Consider the following 18,765-nt stretch of genomic DNA (forward strand, 5'->3'; position numbering starts at 1 on the left):
ATCTGTGACATTGTGTTTGTGACAGCCTTATTCTAAAAGTACGTTTATTTTTTTTCTTCTCATCAATCTACACACTACCCCATAATGACAAAGCAAAAACAGGTTCATTTAATATTTTTTGCTAATTTATTAAAAATAGAAAACTGAAATATCACATACAGTACTGGTCAAAAGTTTTAGAACACCTACTCATTCAAGGGTTTTTACTATTTTCTACATTGTAGAATAGTGAAGACATCTACTAAATATAACACATGGAATCATGTAGTAACCAAAAAAAGAGTTAAACAAATCAATGTTACATTCTATGTTTGAGATTCTTCAAAGTAGCCACCCCTTGCCTTGATGACAGCTTTGCACACTCTTGGCATTCTCTCAACCAGCTTCATGATGTAGTCACCTAGAATGCATTTCAATTAACAGGTGTGCCTTAAGTTAATTTGTGGAATGTCTTTTCTTTAATGTGTTTGAGCCAATCAGTTGTGATGTGACAAGGTAGGGGAGGTATAAAGAAGATAGCCCTATTTGGTTAAAGACCAAGTCCATACTATGGCAAGAACAGCTCAAATAAGCAAAGAGAAATGACAGTCCATTACTTTTTAAGACATGAAGGTCAGGCAATACGGAACATTTCAAGAACTTTGAAAGTTTCTTCAAGTGCAGTCGTAAAAACCATCAAGTGCTATGATGAAACTGTCTCTCATGAGGACCACCACAGGAAAGGAAGACCCAGAGTTACCTCTGCTGCAGAGGATAAGTTCATTAGTTACCAGCCTTGGAAATTGCAACCCAAATAAATGCTTCAGAGTTCACATAACAGACATCTCAACATCAACTGTTCAGAGGAGACTGTGTGAATCAGGCCTTCACGGTCGAATTGCTGCAAAGAAACCAGTACTAAAGGACACCAATAAGAAGAGACTTGCTTGGGCCAAGAAACACAAGGAATGGACATTAGACCAATGAGTCCAAATTTGAGATTTTTGGTTCCAACTGCTGTGTCTTTGTGAGACGCAGAGTAGGTGAACAGATCTCTGCATGTGTGATTCCCACCGTGAAGCATGGAGCGGGTGTGATGGTGTGGGGGTGCTTTGCTGGTGACACTGTCTGTGATTTATTTAGAATTCAAGGCACACTTAACCAGTGTGGCTACCACAGCATTCTGTAGCCATACACCATCCCTTCTGGTTTGTGCTTAGTGGGACTATCATTTGTTTTTCAACAGGACAATGATCCAACACACCTCCAGGCTGTGTAAGGACTATTTGACCAAGAAGGAGAGTGATGGAATTCATGTTATTGATTGATTTTTTTTAATTGATTTTAAGAAAGGCATTGATGTTTATGGTTAGGTACACATTGGTGTAACGACAGATGACCTGGTCTCCACAATCACCTGACCTCAACCCAACTGAGATGGTTTTGGATAAGTTGGACCACAGAGTGAAGGAAAAGCAGCCAACAAGTACTCAGCATATGTGCTAACTCCTTCAATACTGTTGGAAAAGCATTCCAGGTGAAGCTGGTTGAGAAAATGCCAAGTGTGTGCAAAGCTGTCATCAAGGCAAAGGGTGTCTACTTCGAAGAATCTCCAAGTATAACATATTTTGATTTGTTTAACACTTATTTTTGGTTACCAGATTTCATGTTATTTCATAGTGTGGATGTCTTCACTATTATTCTACAATGTAGAAAATAGTCTAAATAAAGAAATCCTTGAATGAGTAGGTGTATCCAAACTTTTGGCCGGTACTGTATGGTATATACACCCCTCCCGTCCTGTTTGACGTGTGTGTGCTGGGGTTGTGACCTCTAGTAGAGTAGAGGGTAATCCTTCCCGTTGGCTGCTAACTGACGTGATGAGTGACCGTACAGGCCAGCCTAGACACCGGCAGCAGATGTCAGCCAAAGCTCTGTGTGAGTAAGAAGGTTATATCCACTAGTTTGGGGTCTTTGCGTATGGTTATGCCTGTCTGTGGTTATGCCTGTCTGTGGTTATGCCTGTCTGTGGTTATGCCTGTCTGTGGTTATGCCTGTCTGTGTCTTATCTTTGTGTGTGTTCCTCTGCACATTTAGCTGTGACATTGATATAGTGACCATACTAGCACACAAAGCCCAAACATCTGCCAATGCCAGCGTTGTGTACAGTATATTTCTGTTTACAGTGAGGTGGGTTATCGGGGCATGTTACTTTGCCCTTATCCAAAGGTAGTATCAGGCTGCCAGCCTTGTGTTGTGAGTTTGATGCTGTTCTCTATATGCCTGAGTGCCTCGCCCACACACACGGTGGTTATTACTCACACGCTAAGTGGCGGTGCTGTGTGTAAACACAGTGACGTGTTGACAGTAAAATACTGCACCACATTACCTACCGTGAGTCAAGCCTGTTTGCCAGATGGTAAAAGATTAGCCTTGGATTGGCTGCCACCGTCATGTGAGCTTAGACTTAGAGGGACAGAGGGAGACGGACACACCCAGAGAGAGTGTGTATGAAAATGTATGCACTCACTACTAAATTACTAAAGTGTGTGTGTGTGTGCTTGTAGGAGAACAAACCTGGGAGAATCTCAATTGCATTCTCCTTGCAGCCTCGCTACTTGCCTCCTTCTCAAAACCAATTGGATGAGAGCCAGAGGTCCCTCTCTCTGATCTTCTCCAATAGGTTTGGAGAGGAGTGGGGACACGGAGTATGCAATTGAGATTCTCCCCTCTGATCCTTATCTGTGTTTGTAAGTGGTTAGAATTGGATCTATCATGGTCCAAACACCCCAACACCGTTGTGAAGAGGGCATGACATTGCTTCTTCCCCCTCAGGAGGCTGTAAAGATTTGGCATGGTCCCTCAGATCTTCAAAGTTCTACAGCTGCACTATCGGGAGCATCTTGATTGTCTGCGTCACCGCTTGCTATGGAAACTGCTTGGCATCTGACCGCAAGGCGCTACAGAGGGCCAAGCTCTCTGCCATCCAGGACCTCTATACCAGGCGGTGTCAGAGGAAGGCCCAAATAATTGTCTGACTCCAAGACTGTTCTCTCTGCTACTGCACAGCAAGCGGTACCAATGCATTAAGTCTGGAACCAACCGCACCCTGAACAGCTTCTACCCCCCCCCCCCCCCCCCCCCCCCCCCCCAATCAAATGGCTACCCAGAGTACCTGCATTGACTTATTTATTTTTTGCACTGATTCTATGCACACACACTGGACTTTACCCTTACAATGACACCCTAATACATACACACACACACACACTACTGTACATACGCCCACACACATGCATACTGACGTCATACACACTTTCACACTCCCCACACGCTGCTGCTGCTGTCTATCTATCCTGTTGCCTAGTCACTTTACCCCTACCTATAGCTACCTCAATTACCTCGTACCCCTGCACCTCGACTCATTACTGGCACTCCCTGTCTATATAGCAATGTTATTTTCTACTCTGTGTGTGTGTTTTAAGTGTTTCATTCACTGCGTATTTATTCCTTGTCTCTATTTTATTTGTTAACTCTGCATTCTATGAAAAAGTACCTGTAAGTTAGCATTTCACTGTTAGTCTACACCTGTTGTCTATGACGCATGTGACAAATAAGCTGGTGTGTGACAATGGTTGGTAAACTGGTCACTATAGCTTTACTACACGACTGTGTTTTCAGATGGTACAATTGACAATAGGACCAGGCCATAACCTGCTTAGACATTTTGTTAATTGTAATGTGTGATTTTTAAGCCTCAATAAATGAATGTTTACACAGCCTCTACACATACTGCATTGTGGGAGAAAATGGCTTCAAAGTGTTACATTTTTCCTTTTGACAGAAGAGCCCAGAGGGGATGGGAGAGAAAGGGAGGTGTGTGTGTGTGAGACCGAATGACCGAGGGAATGGTAATGGATAAAAATCATGGATACAAATGAGGCTGAGCCGATTGACGTCACAGGCCTGTGTGGTCAGCCTGGTCTCATAGACTAGACGTAACATGGTAAATGTAATTCCGGGACCATTTGTATGATCCAATTTTATTTGTCACATGTGCCGACTACAGCAGGTGTAGACCTTACTATGAAATGTTTACTTACGAGTCCTTAACAACAATGCAGTTCAAGAAATAGTTAAATAAAGTAACACAAAATAACAATAAGGAGGCAATGGGTTGGGTACCTAGTCAATGTGTGGGGGTACAGGTTAGTGAAGGTCATTTGTACATGTAGGTGGAGGTAAAGTGACTATGCATAGATAATAAACAGCGAGTAGCAGCAGTGTAAAAAGAAAACGGGGGGGGGGGGGGGGGGGGGTCAATGTAAATAGTCCGGTGGCCATTTTATTAATTGTTCAGCAGTCTTATGGATTGGGGGTAGAAGCTGTAAAGGAGCCTTTTGGACCTAGACTTTGGCACTCCAGTACCACTTGCCGTGCGGTAGCAGAGAGAACTGTCTTGGAGTCTGACAATTAATTTGGGCCTTCCACTGACATGCCTAGTATATAGGTCCTGGATGGCAGGAAGCTTGGCCCCAGTGAGGTACTGGGCTGTACACACTACCCTCTGTAGCGCCATACCAGGCGGTGAGACAACCGGTCAGGATGCTCTTCATGGTGCAGCTGTAGAACTTTTTGAGGATCTGGGGACCCATGACAAATCTTTTCAGTCACCTGAGAGGGAAAAGGTGTTGTCGTGCCAGGTATTCACGACCTGTCTTGGTGTGTTCTGCCCTCCTTTTCCTGTAGTCCACGATCAGCTCCTTTGTCTTGCTCACGTTGAGGGAGAGGTTGTTGTCCTGGCACCACACTGCCAGGTCTCTGACCTCCTCCCTATAGGCTGTTTAATCGTTCTCTGATCAGGTCTACCACTGTTGTGTCATCATCAAACTTAATGATGGTGTTGGAGTTGAGGGGACTAAGTGACAGATGTGTTGTTGCCTATCCTTACCACCTGGGGGCAGACTGTCAGGACGTCCAGGATCCAGTTGCAGAAGGAGGTGTTTAGTCCCAGGGTCCTTTAGCTTATTGATGAGCTTTGAGGGCACTATGGTGTTGAACGTTGAGCTGTAGTCGATGAACAGCAATCTCACATATGTGTTGGGGCAGTAGTCATTTAGGCAGGTTACCTTCACTTTCTTGGGCACACGGACTATGGTGGTCTGCTTGAAACATGTAAGTATTACAGACTCAGTCAGGGAGAGGTTGAACATGTCAGTGAAGACACTTGCCAGTTGGTCCATGCATGCTTTGAGTACACGTCCTGGTAATCCATCTGGTCCCTCGGCCTTGTGAATGTTGACCCGTTTTTAAGGGTTAGGGCTACGGAAAGCGTGATCACACCAGTGTCCGGAACAGCTGGTGCTCTCATGCATGCTTCAGTGTTGCTTGCCTCGAAGCGAGCATAAAAGGCATTTAGCTCGTATGGTAGGCTTGCGTCACTGGGCAACTCGTGGCTGGGTGTCCCTTTTGTCATCCGTAATAGTTTACAAGCCCTGCCACATCCGATGAGCGTCAGAGCCGGTGTAGTAGGATTCAATCTTAGTCCTGTATTGACGTTTTGCCTGTTTGATGGTTCGTCGGAGGGCATTGCGGGATTTCTTATAAGCGTCCGGATTACTGTCTCACTCCTTGAAAGCGGCAGCTCCAGCCTTTAGCTCGGTGTGGATGTTGCCTGTAATCCATGGTTTCTGGTTGGGATATGTATGTACAGCTACTGTGGGGGCTATGTTGTCGATACACTTATTGATGAAGCCGGTGACTGAGGTGGTATACTCCTCAATGCCGTTGGATGAATCCCGGAACATATTCCTTACCAGACCTAGCTGTTTTGTCCTGCCGATGCATGGAAAACCCAGCCAAATGTATATCCGTGTTGTCGTTCAGCCACGACTCTGTGAAACAGAAGATATTACAGTTTTAATGTCCCGTTGGTAGGATAGTCTCGAACGGACATCACCCAGTTTATTTTCCAGTGATCGCACGTTGCCCAATAGAAGGGATGGTAGAGCTGGCCTACCCACTCGCTGACAAATTCTTACAGGGCACACCAATATGTTTCATTTGGTATGGTTACATAAGACAGATGGTTACTTAAGGGGGGGAAATAGTCTTGTGAGGCTGGTGGGCATCCATGTACGTGTTTGTGAGAGACTCACCTTTCTATAGAGGGGTCATAATAGTTTGTAGGCCAAACCATTCGGACGCTACATACATCTTTGTGAGAAGACTGATTTTCAGGATGCCTCATGGTCTGATAAACACCGCTCTTGCTCTGCCACCTTTCACTGCAAATGCAGAAGGGTGGGAGCGCACCTCTCTGGAGACTAGGTTTGGATGGGGGTGTGTGGTGCAAGGGTAGGTGAGCCAAGGCCGTGCCCAGGCCTGAGTGTCTGTCTGTGGGTGATAGCTAGGCTGGGGTGACAGGAGGTTGAGGATATCCCTTCGTTAGATCCTCATGTTACTGCAACCTGCTGAGTAGGGCCAGGCACCAACATACACATATTAGGCCTATACAGTTGAAGTCGGAAGTTGTTGGAGTCATTAAAAATCGTTTTTCAACCACTCCACAAATTTCTTGTTAACAAACTATAGTTTTGGCAAGTCGGTTAGGACATCTACTTTGCGCATGACACAAGTCATTTTTCCAACAATTGTTTACAGACAGATTATTTCACTTATAATTCACTGTATCACAATTCCAGTGGGTCAGAAGTTTACATACTAAGTTGACTGTGCCTTTAAACAGCTTGGAAAATTCCAGAAAATGATGTCATGGCTTTAGAAGCATCTGATAGGCTAATTGACATCATTTGAGTCAATTGGAGGTGTACCTGTTGATGTATTTCAAGACCTACCTTCAGACTCAGTGCCTCTTTGCTTGACATCATGGGAAAATCAAAAGAAATCAGCCAAGACCTCAGGAAAAAAAAATGAAATACCTCCACAAGTCTGGTTCATCCTTGGGAGCAATTTCCAAACGCCTGAAAGTACCACGTTCATCTGTACAAACAGTAGTACGCAAGTATAAACACCATGGGACCACGCAGCCGTCATACCGCTCAGGAAGGAGACGCGTTCTGTCTGCTAGTAATGAACGCACTTTGGTGCGAAAAGTGCAAATCAATTCCAGAACAACAGCAAAGGACCTTATGAAGATGCTGGAGGAAACGGGTACAAAAGTATCTATATCCACAGTAAAACTAGTCCTATATCGACATAACCTCACAGGCCGCTCAGCAAGGAAGAAGCCACTGCTCCAAAACCGCCATAAAAAGCCAGTCTGCGGTTTGCAACTGCACATGGGGACAAAGATCATACTTTTTGGAGAAATGTTCTCTGGTCTGATGAAACAAAAATAGAACTGTTTGCCCATAATAACCATTGTTATGTTTGGAGGAAAAAGGGGGAGGCTTGTAACCTGAAGAACACCATCCCAACCGTGAAGCACGGGGGTGGCAGCATCATGTTGTGGGGGTGCTTTGCTGCAGGAGGGACTGGTGCACTTCACAAAATAAATTGTGGCAGGAAAATTATGTGGATATATTGAAGCAAAATCTAAAGACATCAGTCAGGAAGTTAACTTCTATGGGCTACGTGGGACGCCTGCGAGTCACATCCAGTGAAATATCAGGGCGGCAAATTCAAAAACAACAAAATGTCATAATTTAACTTTCTCAAACATACACTTCTCCTTGATGTAACCACATTGTCCGATTTCAAAAAGGCTTTACAGCGAAAGCAAAACATTAGATTATGTTAGGCGAGTACATAGACAAAAATAATCACACAGCCATTTTCCAAGCAAGGACATGTGTCAATAAAACCCAAAACACAGCTAAATGAAGCACTAACCTTTGACGATCTTCATCAGATGACACTCCTAGGACATTATGTTACACAATACATGCATGTTTTGTTCGATAAAGTTCATATTTCTATCCAAAAACAGCATTTTACATTGGCGCGTGATGTTCAGAAAATGTATTCCCATCAAAACTTCCGGTGAATGTGCACATCAATTTTCAAAAATACTCATCATAAACGTTGAGAAAATATATAACAATTATTTAAAGAATTATAGATAGACTACTCCTGGATGCAACCGCTGTGTCAGATTTTAAAATGGCTTTACAGAGAAAGCACATTTTTCAATATTCTGAGTACATAGCTCAGCCATCACAGCGAGCTATACAGACACCCGCCAAGTTCGGGGCAACCTAAACTCAGAATTAGTATTAGAAATATTGTCTTACCTTTGTTGATCTTCGTCAGAATGCACTCCCAGGACTGCTACTTCAACAAGAAATGTTGTTTTTGTTTGAAATACTCCATATTTATGTCCAAATACCTCTGTTTTGTTCATGCGTTCAGGTCACTAGCCAAAGGCATACCGCGCGAGCGCGGTACCAGAGACGAAAAGTCAAAATGTTCCATTACCGTACTTAGAAGCATGTCAAACGCTGTTTAAAATCAATCTTTATGGTATTTTTAACGTAAAATTGCGATAATATTCCAACCGGACAATAGCATATTCATTCAAGAAGAAAAAGAAGGAATGGTGCGCTCGCGTGACGGCGCATATCCAATCCCTTTGTTGCCAGGCAGTCCACTCAGTAACTGAGCTCCTATTATCTGCCCAGTGACAGGAGAATGCTCAAACCACTTTCTGAAGGCTGTTGACATCCAATGGAAGCATTAGGAAGTGCAACGTCACCCCACAGACACTGTAGTTTCGATAGAGAATCAGAAGAAGAACTACAATTCTCAGACTTTCCACTTCCTGCTTGGATTTTTCTCAGGTTTTTGCCTGCCATATGAGTACCCTTATACTCACAGACACCATTTAAACAGTTTTAGAAACTTCAGAGTGTTTTCTATCCAAATCTACTAATAATATGCATATTCTAGTTTCTGGGCCAGAGTAGTAACCTGTTTAAATTGGGTACGTTTTTATCCGGCCGTGAAAATACTGCCCCCTACACCCCAACAGGTTAAAGCTTGGTCGCAAATGGGTCTTCCAAATGGACAATGACCCCAAGCATACTTCCAAAGTTGTGTGCGAGCAAGTAGGCCTACAAACCTGACTCAGTTACACCAGCTCTGTCAGGAGGAATGGGCCAAAATTCACCCAACTTATTGTGGGAAGCTTGTGGAAGGCTACCCGAAACGTTTGACCCAAGTTAAACATTTTAAAGGCAATGCTACCAAATACTAATTGAGTGTATGTAAACTTCTGACCCACTGGGAATGTGATGAAAAATAAAAGTTGAAATAAATAATTCTCTCTACAATTATTCTGACATTTCACATTCTTAAAATAAAGTGGTGATTCTAACTGACCTAAGTCAGGGAATGTTTACAAGGATTAAATGTCAGGAATTGTGAAAAGCTGAGTTAAAATTTATTTGGATAAGGTGTATGTAAACTTCTGACTTCAACTGTGTGTGTATATATATATATATATATGATGATCTGGTATTGTCCTAGGTCTACGTTTGTGTTCAATTTAGACAATGTTTTCCATCTTTTGGCTATATGAATACTCTTACCCTCAGTCCCAGTCGGAAGGAATGCCTGGTCTGTCTCACTTTCTCTTTTTCTGTGTATGTTCTTGTCTGTCTCACTCTCTCTCCTCCCCCCTCTCTCTTTCCATCTCTCGTGCTTGGTAAACCTAGAGAGTCAGTGGGAGTGTCTTCTGCTGCTGTCCTAATCAGCAAGCAGCTTTGCTCTATCGTCACGGTAACAAGGAGCATATTACTGGGGGAAACGAGGTGTAATTAAGTCTAAGGTTTTACCAGATGGACAACTCAACTCTGTTTGGAGCAGCATGTTCCCCAACACCAGGGCTCGCCAACCTTGTTCCTGGAGAGCTACTGTCCTGTATGTTTTCATTCCAACCCTAATCTAGCGCACCTGATTCTGCTAATTTGCTGGTTGATAAGCTGAATCAGGTTAGTTATACCTGGGGTTGGACCGAAAACCTACAGGAGGCTAGCTCTCCAGGAACAGGGTTGGAAAGCCCTGCTCGACACACAGTACAGTCTCTCACACAATATCTCTCACACACCACACAAACACTCTCTCCACGTGTTTCCCGCGCAAGCTGATAAACAGTGGGTGGGTGTGTGCGCACGCAGCATCATACAGATGAGGAAACTCTTTATTCGTTTAACGCAACAGTTCAGCAGCCTAGCAGTCCTCCGCAGAACAAAATGAACCACATGAACCTCACCTAAATGACTTTAGTAACCAGTAGGCCAACACTACCTGTATTATTTAACTGTTGCATTTCATTCGTTACATATTTCTCTGGTGCTCTACTGACTGTCTCGGAAGCATTCATGTTTAGCAAAAAACAACATTTTTTTTCTCTCTCTCCTCTCTCCAGAGACGAGGGGCTATCTCTTATGACAGCTCAGATCAGACCGCTCTGTACATTCGTATGCTCGGTGAGTACTACCCACTGTCACATACACATCACATACAGTACAGAACAACTTATGCTAGTTACTGTTAGCCCTGCACACCGTCCCCATATTCAGAATGAACAGGCATCATCAGGCTTCTAGATTGCATCAAGGAAAGGAAACAATTTCTCAAATAATTTTCTGACACATTATATAACTTGAGTAACAAAACGCGAGAAAGGGATGGATATGTTGAGAAACGCGAGAGAGGGATCGATAAGTTGAGAAACTCGAGAGAGGGATCGATAAGTTGAGAAATGTGAGAGGGACGGATATTTGGATTTTAGACATTACAGACAAAAATACTTAAACAATTTACATAAAATGTAAAAACATGAACATAGACGTTACAGACCTATATGCATACATACATTACTACATACAGTATACATAACTAGGTCAGACAGAGTGGTGTTTTATTCGTTTTTTTAAAGCTAATTTTGCTGTTTGCTCGAGTCATTTGAGATGGGAGTTCCTTGTGATCAAAGCTCTATATATAATACTGTGTGTTGCCTTGAATTTGAGATTGAAAGAGGGATAGATGGCTGGATAGTAGACCCTTTCATCTGAGCCCTATACTACGAATCAAGTTTGAGGAGTTACTGAGGTAAATTTGGTAAACTCTTGATTTCAATTCGGGATAACCGGTACCACGAAAGTGGCTCACCTTTTTAGTCTGGTAAATTTCTATGGCAACGAATCCTTCAGAACTAACCTGCTCCGGGGCAGGCTAACTCAGGGCTAACTCCATTTATCCTGAATGAAGTCTCTGAGCTGTGAGTTGAGGACCAATTAAGTAATTTTCCTCCTTCTCGCAAAGATTCTGTCATCATCCCCTTCATTTGAGGAAGATGACTGATTAAATATTTGATTGATCAAATGGTTTTTTTTGTCTTAAATTATTTTAAACTACCTATCATATTACACATGAGTAATCAGAATGAATTAGAAACTTCCTGCACAGTAAGACTTTATAACTTAATAGAATTATGGGTGGGAAAAATATATATTGTGCACACCAAAGACTGCATTAACGATAAGTAATAAAGTAAAGACGGCCCTTCTAAAAGCCTATTTCACACCATAGCCTGCTGAATTTGCAAGATATTATTATATTTTTTTTTTTGGCACAAATTAAAATGTCACAGACTCATCCATGGATTGATGTTTCAGCATTGTCTGCGTGAAGAGTTGGGCGTTTGACTAACCGTGTGCGACATGCACACGCAGTTACAAGCCTGCTAGAGTTGGCGTCAGGTGGATGAGCAATATCCACCGTCGTAGTATGGTTGAAGCCTGAGCTGGAATGTGAAGCTAACTGAAGCTGGCTAGTGTTCTAGTGTTCTTCATAGTATACCTCTTTGGTCAATCCCTGGTCCCTTTGATAATCTCACCATCAAACAAGGCTTAAGTCATGAATGCGTCCGTCCAGGTCAGCTGTCAGTCCACAGTATTAAGCCTTTCTTTGAATTTTTAGCTGATTTTCTGAGGCAGAGATCTAATTTTGTGTCCTGCTGGGCCCATAGGCCTCTGGAATGTTCTATGCCCTCTGTATGGATGCCAGGAGTCCACTCTACTTAGACCAGTGTGGGTGCTTGCCTGTGTGGTTGTTGTTTGTAACAGTCTCTCCTGTCTTGTTGGTATGTACACTGAGGACCATGAGACTGGCTAGCTGAAAGCTATGATCCCTTACTGATGTCACTTGTTAAATCCACTTCAATCAGTTTAGATGAAGGGGAGACGACAGTTAAAGAAGGATTTTTAAGCCTTGAGATAATTGAGGCATGGATTGTGTATGTGTACCATTCAGAGGGTGAATGGACAAGACAACAGATTTAAGTGCCTTTGAACCGGGTATGGTACTAGGTGCCTGGCAACGGTTTGAGTGTGTCAAGAACTGCAATGCTGCTGGGTTTTTCACACCCGTGTGTATCAAGAATGGTCCACCAACCAAAGGACATCCAGCCAACTTGACACAACTGTGGGAAGCATTGGAGTCAACATGGGCCAGCATCCCTGTGGAATGCTTTTGACACCTTGTAGCGTTCATGCCCTGACGAATTGAGGCTGTTCTAAGGGCAAAAGGTGGTGCAACAATTTTTAGGAAGGTGTTCTAAATCTACACTGTGTATGTTGGTTATGTTAACTGCACTGCCACACAACAATTGGGGATAACGCTTCTGGAATTGAATTAGATTTAGCCCTGCCTACAACAGGGAGTCCCAGTCTAGTTGACCAGATCATACCAAAACAGAGTAGACTCATGTGGGGATACATGGCCTGTTCGGTTCAATGATATATATATCATATATCCAGGGTTTATATATATATATATAAACCCTGGATTGCTGATGATGTATGTATTTATTGGCCAATGAGATGCTTTGAAGCCACCGGTCGGCTATATTGGCACTCCTCAGTTGGAGCAGTCCTCCAATTAAATGTTTCAATGACAAAATTGCATGTAATTAAGTATTTTTTTGGTTCTAGTGGGGGACAGTAACACTAGTACTCTCTAAAAATGATACTTTATATATATATACTGCTCAAATAAAGGGAACACTTAAACAACACAATGTAACTCCAAGTCAATCACACTTCTGTGAAATCAAACTGCCCACTTAGGAAGCAACACTGATTGACAATACATTTCACATGCTGTTGTGCAAATGGAATAGACAACAGGTGGAAATTATAGGCAATTAGCAAGACACCCCCAATAAAGGAGTGGTTCTGCAGGTGGTGACCACAGACCACTTCTCAGTTCCTATCAAATCAAATCAAATTTATTTATATAGCCCTTTGTACATCAGCTGAAATCTCAAAGTGCTGTACAGAAACCCAGCCTAAAACCCCAAACAGCAATCAATGCATGTGAAAGAAGCACGGTGGCTAGGAAAAACTCCCTAGGAAAAACTCCCTAGAAAGGCCAAAAACCTAGGAAGAAACCTAGAGAGGAACCAGGCTATGAGGGGTGGCCAGTCCTCTTCTGGCTGTGCCGGGTGGATATTATAACAGAACATGGTCAAGATGTTAAAATGTTCATAAATGACCATCATGGTCAAATAATAATAATCATAGTAGTTGTCGAGGGTGCAACAAGCACGTCCGGTGAACAGGTCAGGGTTCCATAGCCGCAGGCAGAACAGTTGAAACTGGAGCAGCAGCATGGCCAGGTGGACTGGGGACAGCAAGGAGTCATCATGCCAGGTAGTCCTGAGGCATGGTCCTAGGACTCAGGTCCTCAGAGAGAAAGAAAGAAAGAAAGAAAGAAAGAGAGAAAGAGAGAACATGTGAGCACATGTGACAGACGTGACAGAGTCTGGAGACGCCGTGGAGAACGTTCTGCTGCCTGCAACATCCTCTATGCTTCCTGGCTGATGTTTTGGTCACTTTTGAATGCTGGTGGTGCTTTCACTCTAGTGGTAGCATGAGACGGAGTCTACAACCCACACAAGTGGCTCAGGTAGTGCAGCTCATCCAGGATGGCACATCAATGCGAGCTGTGGCAAGAAGGTTTGCTGTGTCTGTCAGCGTAGTGTCCAGAGCATGGAGGCGCTACCAGGAGACAGGCCAGTACATCAGGAGACGTGGAGGAGGCCGTAGGAGGGCAACAACCCAGCAGCAGGACCGCTACCTCCGCCTTTGTGCAAGGAGGAGCAGGAGGAGCACTGCCAGAGCCCTGCAAAATGACCTCCAGCAGGCCACAAATGTGCATGTGTCTGCTCAAACGGTCAGAAACAGACTCCATGAGGGTGGTATGAGGGCCCGACGTCCACAGGTGGGGGTTGTGCTTACAGCCCAACACCGTGCAGGACGTTTGGCATTTGCCAGAGAACACCAAGATTGGCAAATTCGCCACTGGCGCCCTGTGCTCTTCACAGATGAAAGCAGGTTCACACTGAGCACCTGTGACAGACGCGACAGAGTCTGGAGACGCCGTGGAGAACGTTCTGCTGCCTGCAACATCCTCCAGCATGACCGGTTTGGCGGTGGGTCAGTCATGGTGTGGGGTGGCATTTCTTTGGGGGGCCGCACAGCCCTCCATGTGCTCGCCAGAGGTAGCCTGACTGCCATTAGGTACCGAGATGAGATCCTCAGACCCCTTGTGAGACCATATGCTGGTGCGGTTGGCCCTGGGTTCCTCCTAATGCAAGACAATGCTAGACCTCATGTGGCTGGAGTGTGTCAGCAGTTCCTGCAAGAGGAAGGCATTGATGCTATGGACTGGCCCGCCCGTTCCCCAGACCTGAATCCAATTGAGCACATCTGGGACATCATGTCTCGCTCCATCCACCAACGCCACGTTGCACCACAGACTGGCCAGGAGTTGGCGGATGCTTTAGTCCAGGTCTGGGAGGAGATCCCTCAGGAGACCATCCGCCACCTCATCAGGAGCATGCCCAGGCGTTGTAGGGAGGTCATACAGGCACGTGGAGGCCACACACACTACTGAGCCTCATTTTGACTTGTTTTAAGGACATTACATCAAAGTTGGATCAGCCTGTAGTGTGGTTTTCCACTTTCATTTTGAGTGTGACTCCAAATCCAGACCTCCATGGGTTGATAAATTGGATTTCCATGGATTATTTTTGTGTGATTTTGTTGTCAGCACATTCAACTATGTAAAGAAAAAAGTATTTAATAAGATTATTTCATTCATTCAGATCTAGGATGTGTTATTTTAGTGTTCCCTTTATTTTTTTGAGCAGTGTATATATATATCTTTAAAAAATATATTTTTTATGTTTAGCTCACATATAATTTAAAAGTACGCATTAAGGTGTCTGTAATAGAATACATGTGACAAAAACTAATATAGACATTAATACATGCATTTCTATAGCCTCAAAAATACTTATTACAATGGTGGAGGAGTGTCAAGATGGAGGCATGGTGGCTTCAACACAGCGCCCCCTATCAGTCATCTAGTGTATATATAAATAATTGGTTCTGCTGTTATGGGAGATTATATACACAGGGCCCAGAGATTTCTCTGACCATGTGACCTGACCAGGTAATACTCTGGGCCCCCCCAGAGAGGAAACGTCAAAGCGAGAGGCATGACTGTCCCAAAATCTGTCTGCTCAAAAATACAGTGAAGCAGAGGAAGTGGGGATTTTTTGGTATGGAGGTCAGTCAAATATGAGCCGGCGGAGAGAAGCACGAGATTGAACTTCACTCAATTTTCTACAGTTTTCCCGTTTTAGATAACACTATCAACGTTTCATTCTACTGTAGGAATTGTGATCGGAATCAATGCAATATTAGCCACTTTCAATGTATTATACCGAAACAAAACGAAATAGGCTAGATTTAGTATGTAAAACTAACTGTGCAAGATAATTTCTTGTAGGCAGAGCGCATTGGAGTAGGATTCTATTGCATTGACAGGCCCATACTCTACACAGACTGGTGCGCCATAACCAATCAGAGCTGCAGTAGGCCGATATGCAAATAGCTATTGCCATATATGGATCTGTGCCATTCACTGTGAACTGGACTGTGTTTAGGCTACAGCATGAGCGGTCGTGAGTAGATGTGCTTGTTTTGAGATCAAAGTGAGAGCTGCATGTAGCCATGTGTACACATTTGTTCATATTCCTTGATAGTTAGTGAGTTATTAGTCCAGTTATAGCTAATTTCTTGTCAACAATGGGGGAGTGGTTGCTTCCTACAAGAGCACAAAACGTGTGCATTTCTAGCCATCTTTGAAAAGCGAGTCAGGTAAAGAGCTTTTTATATCTTAAAGGGGAAGTGTTGTATTTTCGAGACGGTCTTGAATACGCTAAGTAGCCAATAGGCAGAGCGTAGCGTAATTTCTCTGATTCTGTGATAATGAATTGTATTTTGTAAAGTGGTTTCTTGCATCAAACACAATATTTTCAGTCATACCCTTGTCTGAAGGACAAATAGATAAACAAAACAGGTTAATGTCAAGTCCTGCATGTTTGTTTTTTTCAAAAGTCTAATGGAATGTAGGCATTGAACACCACAAGTTGGCTGCTACTGTAGGCTGAATGATAGAACAGCTATTTCCATATTCGACTGTTATGTTATGTGTCTCTATTGTTTTTGATGGTAGGTTACTCTGGTAGGTCTACATTATGATCAAATAGCCACTGTTGGCTACTTGGCCACTGTTAAAACTGTAACTTAAAGCGGGTACAGCCTCTGTGTTCACAGTAAACGCACACCGGAAGTTGCACAGATTTTTCACAAAGTTCAAGTTTGCGCTCAGCAGACCTGACATTTGCTCAATTCCTGGCTAGAATGATCCCGCCTCCTCCCTCATTTGGGGACATTTATTCCCATTGTTCGAACAGTCCAGTATAAAGGTCGACCGATTATGAATTTTCAACGCCGATACCGATTATCGGAGGACCAAAAAACCGATGCCGATTAATGGGCCGTTTTTTAAAATGTATTTGTAATAATGACAATTACAACAATACTGAATGAACACTTATTTTAACTTAATATAATACATAAATAAAATCAATTTAGCCTCAAATAAATAAACATGTTCAATTTGGTTTAAATAATGCAAAAACAAAGTGTTGGAGAAGAAAGTAAAAGTGCAATATGTGCCATGTAAGAAAGCTAACGTTTAAGTGCCTTGCTCAGAACATGAGAACATATGAAAGCTGGTGGTTCCTTTTAACATGAGTCTTCAATATTCCCAGGTAAGAAGTTTTAGGTTGTAGTTATTATAGGAATTATAGGACTATTTCTCTCTATACGATTTGTATTTCATATACCTTTGACTATTGGATGTTCTTATAGGCACTTTCGTATTGCCAGTGTAACAGTATAGCTTCCGTCCCTCTCCTCGCTCCTACCTGGGCTCAAACCAGGAACACATCGACAACAGCCACCCTCGAAGCAGTGTTACCCATGCAGAGCAAGGGGAACAACTACTCCAAGTCTCAGAGCGAGTGACGTTTGAAACACTATTAGCGTGCACCCGCTAACTAGCTAGTCATTTCACATCGGTTACACCAGCCTAATCTTGGGAGTTGACAGGCTTGAAGTCATAAACAGCGCAATGCATTGTGAAAGCTGCTGGCAAAACAAACGAAAGTGCTGTTTGAATGAATGCTTACGAGCCTGCTGGTCCCTACCGCCGCTCAGTCAGACTGCTCTATCAAATCATAGACTTAATTATAATATAATAAACACACAGAAATACGAGCCTCATCTCGAAAACAAAACTTTTTTTTCTTTCAGTGAAATACGGAACCGTTCCGTATTTTATCTAACGGGTGGCATCCCTAAGTCTAAATATTCCTGTTACATTGCACAACCTTCAATGGTATGTCATAATTACGTAAAATTCTGGCAAATTAGTTCGTAACGAGCCAGGCAATGAACGCAAGAGCAGTGACACAATTTCATATTAGCAGGCAATAGTAACTAAATATACAGGTTTAAAAATATATACTTGTGTATTGATTTTAAAGAAAGGCATTGATGTTTATGTTTAGGTACATTGGTGCAACGACAGTGCTTTTTTCGCAAATGCGCTTGTTAAATCATCACCCGTTTGTCGAAGTAGGCTGTGATTCGATGAGAAATTAACAGGCACCGCATCGATTATATGCAACGCAGGACACGTTAGATAAACTAGTAATATCAACCATGTGTAGTTAACTAGTGATTATGTTAAGATTGATAGTTTTTTATAAGATAAGTTTAATGCTAGCTAGCAAATTACCTTGGCTTCTTGCTGCCCTCGCGTAACAGGTAGTCAGCCTGCCATGCAGGCTCCTCGTGGAGTGCAATGTAAGGCAGGTGGTTAGAGCGTTGGACTAGTAACCAGAAGGTTGCAAAAATGAATCCCCGAATCCCCCCTGAACAAGGCAGTTAACCCCCGTTCCTAGGCCGTCATTGAAAATAAGAATGTGTTCTTAATCTGACTTGCCTAGTTAAATAAAGGTGTAATTTAGATTTTTTTTTTTACAATTATATGTATATATTTTTAATCGGCAAATCGGTGGCCAAAAATACCGATTGTTATGAAAACTTGAAATCGGCCCAAATTAATCGGCCATTCCGATTAATCGGTCGACCTCTAGTCCAGTCCCTTATCTTGTCAGTGTATATAGGGTGTCTAATCAAAAACGCATCTTTTGACCAATGTGTAAAATAATATGTAAATTGTGTAGATACTCCTCTGAGAATGAGACAAGGTTTGGACCGCTGGTTATCATAATCCATACAAAAGTTTTTATTAACCCTTGTAGGTTGGCCAAAATTATGGTGACTAAATCAACAGAGGACAGAGAAAAAGAAATGCAAAAAAATCTGGACAGTA

General features: G+C 43.0%; 1 protein-coding gene across 3 annotated transcripts in view; it reads left to right on the forward strand.

Moving 5' to 3' along the window:
- LOC115150939 (high affinity cAMP-specific 3',5'-cyclic phosphodiesterase 7A-like) overlaps window positions 1–18,765 on the forward strand; it is a 42,504-nt gene that overhangs the window by 7,353 nt on the left and 16,386 nt on the right. For all 3 annotated transcript variants that reach the window (XM_029694790.1, XM_029694799.1, XM_029694807.1), the window contains one exon: window positions 10,370–10,430. In XM_029694790.1, coding sequence (XP_029550650.1) covers window positions 10,370–10,430 — 61 coding nt within the window. The remainder of the gene's footprint in view (window positions 1–10,369; window positions 10,431–18,765) is intronic.

This window comes from Salmo trutta, chromosome 2 (assembly GCF_901001165.1).
Source record: "Salmo trutta chromosome 2, fSalTru1.1, whole genome shotgun sequence".
NCBI classification, from domain to species: Eukaryota; Metazoa; Chordata; class Actinopteri; order Salmoniformes; family Salmonidae; genus Salmo; species Salmo trutta.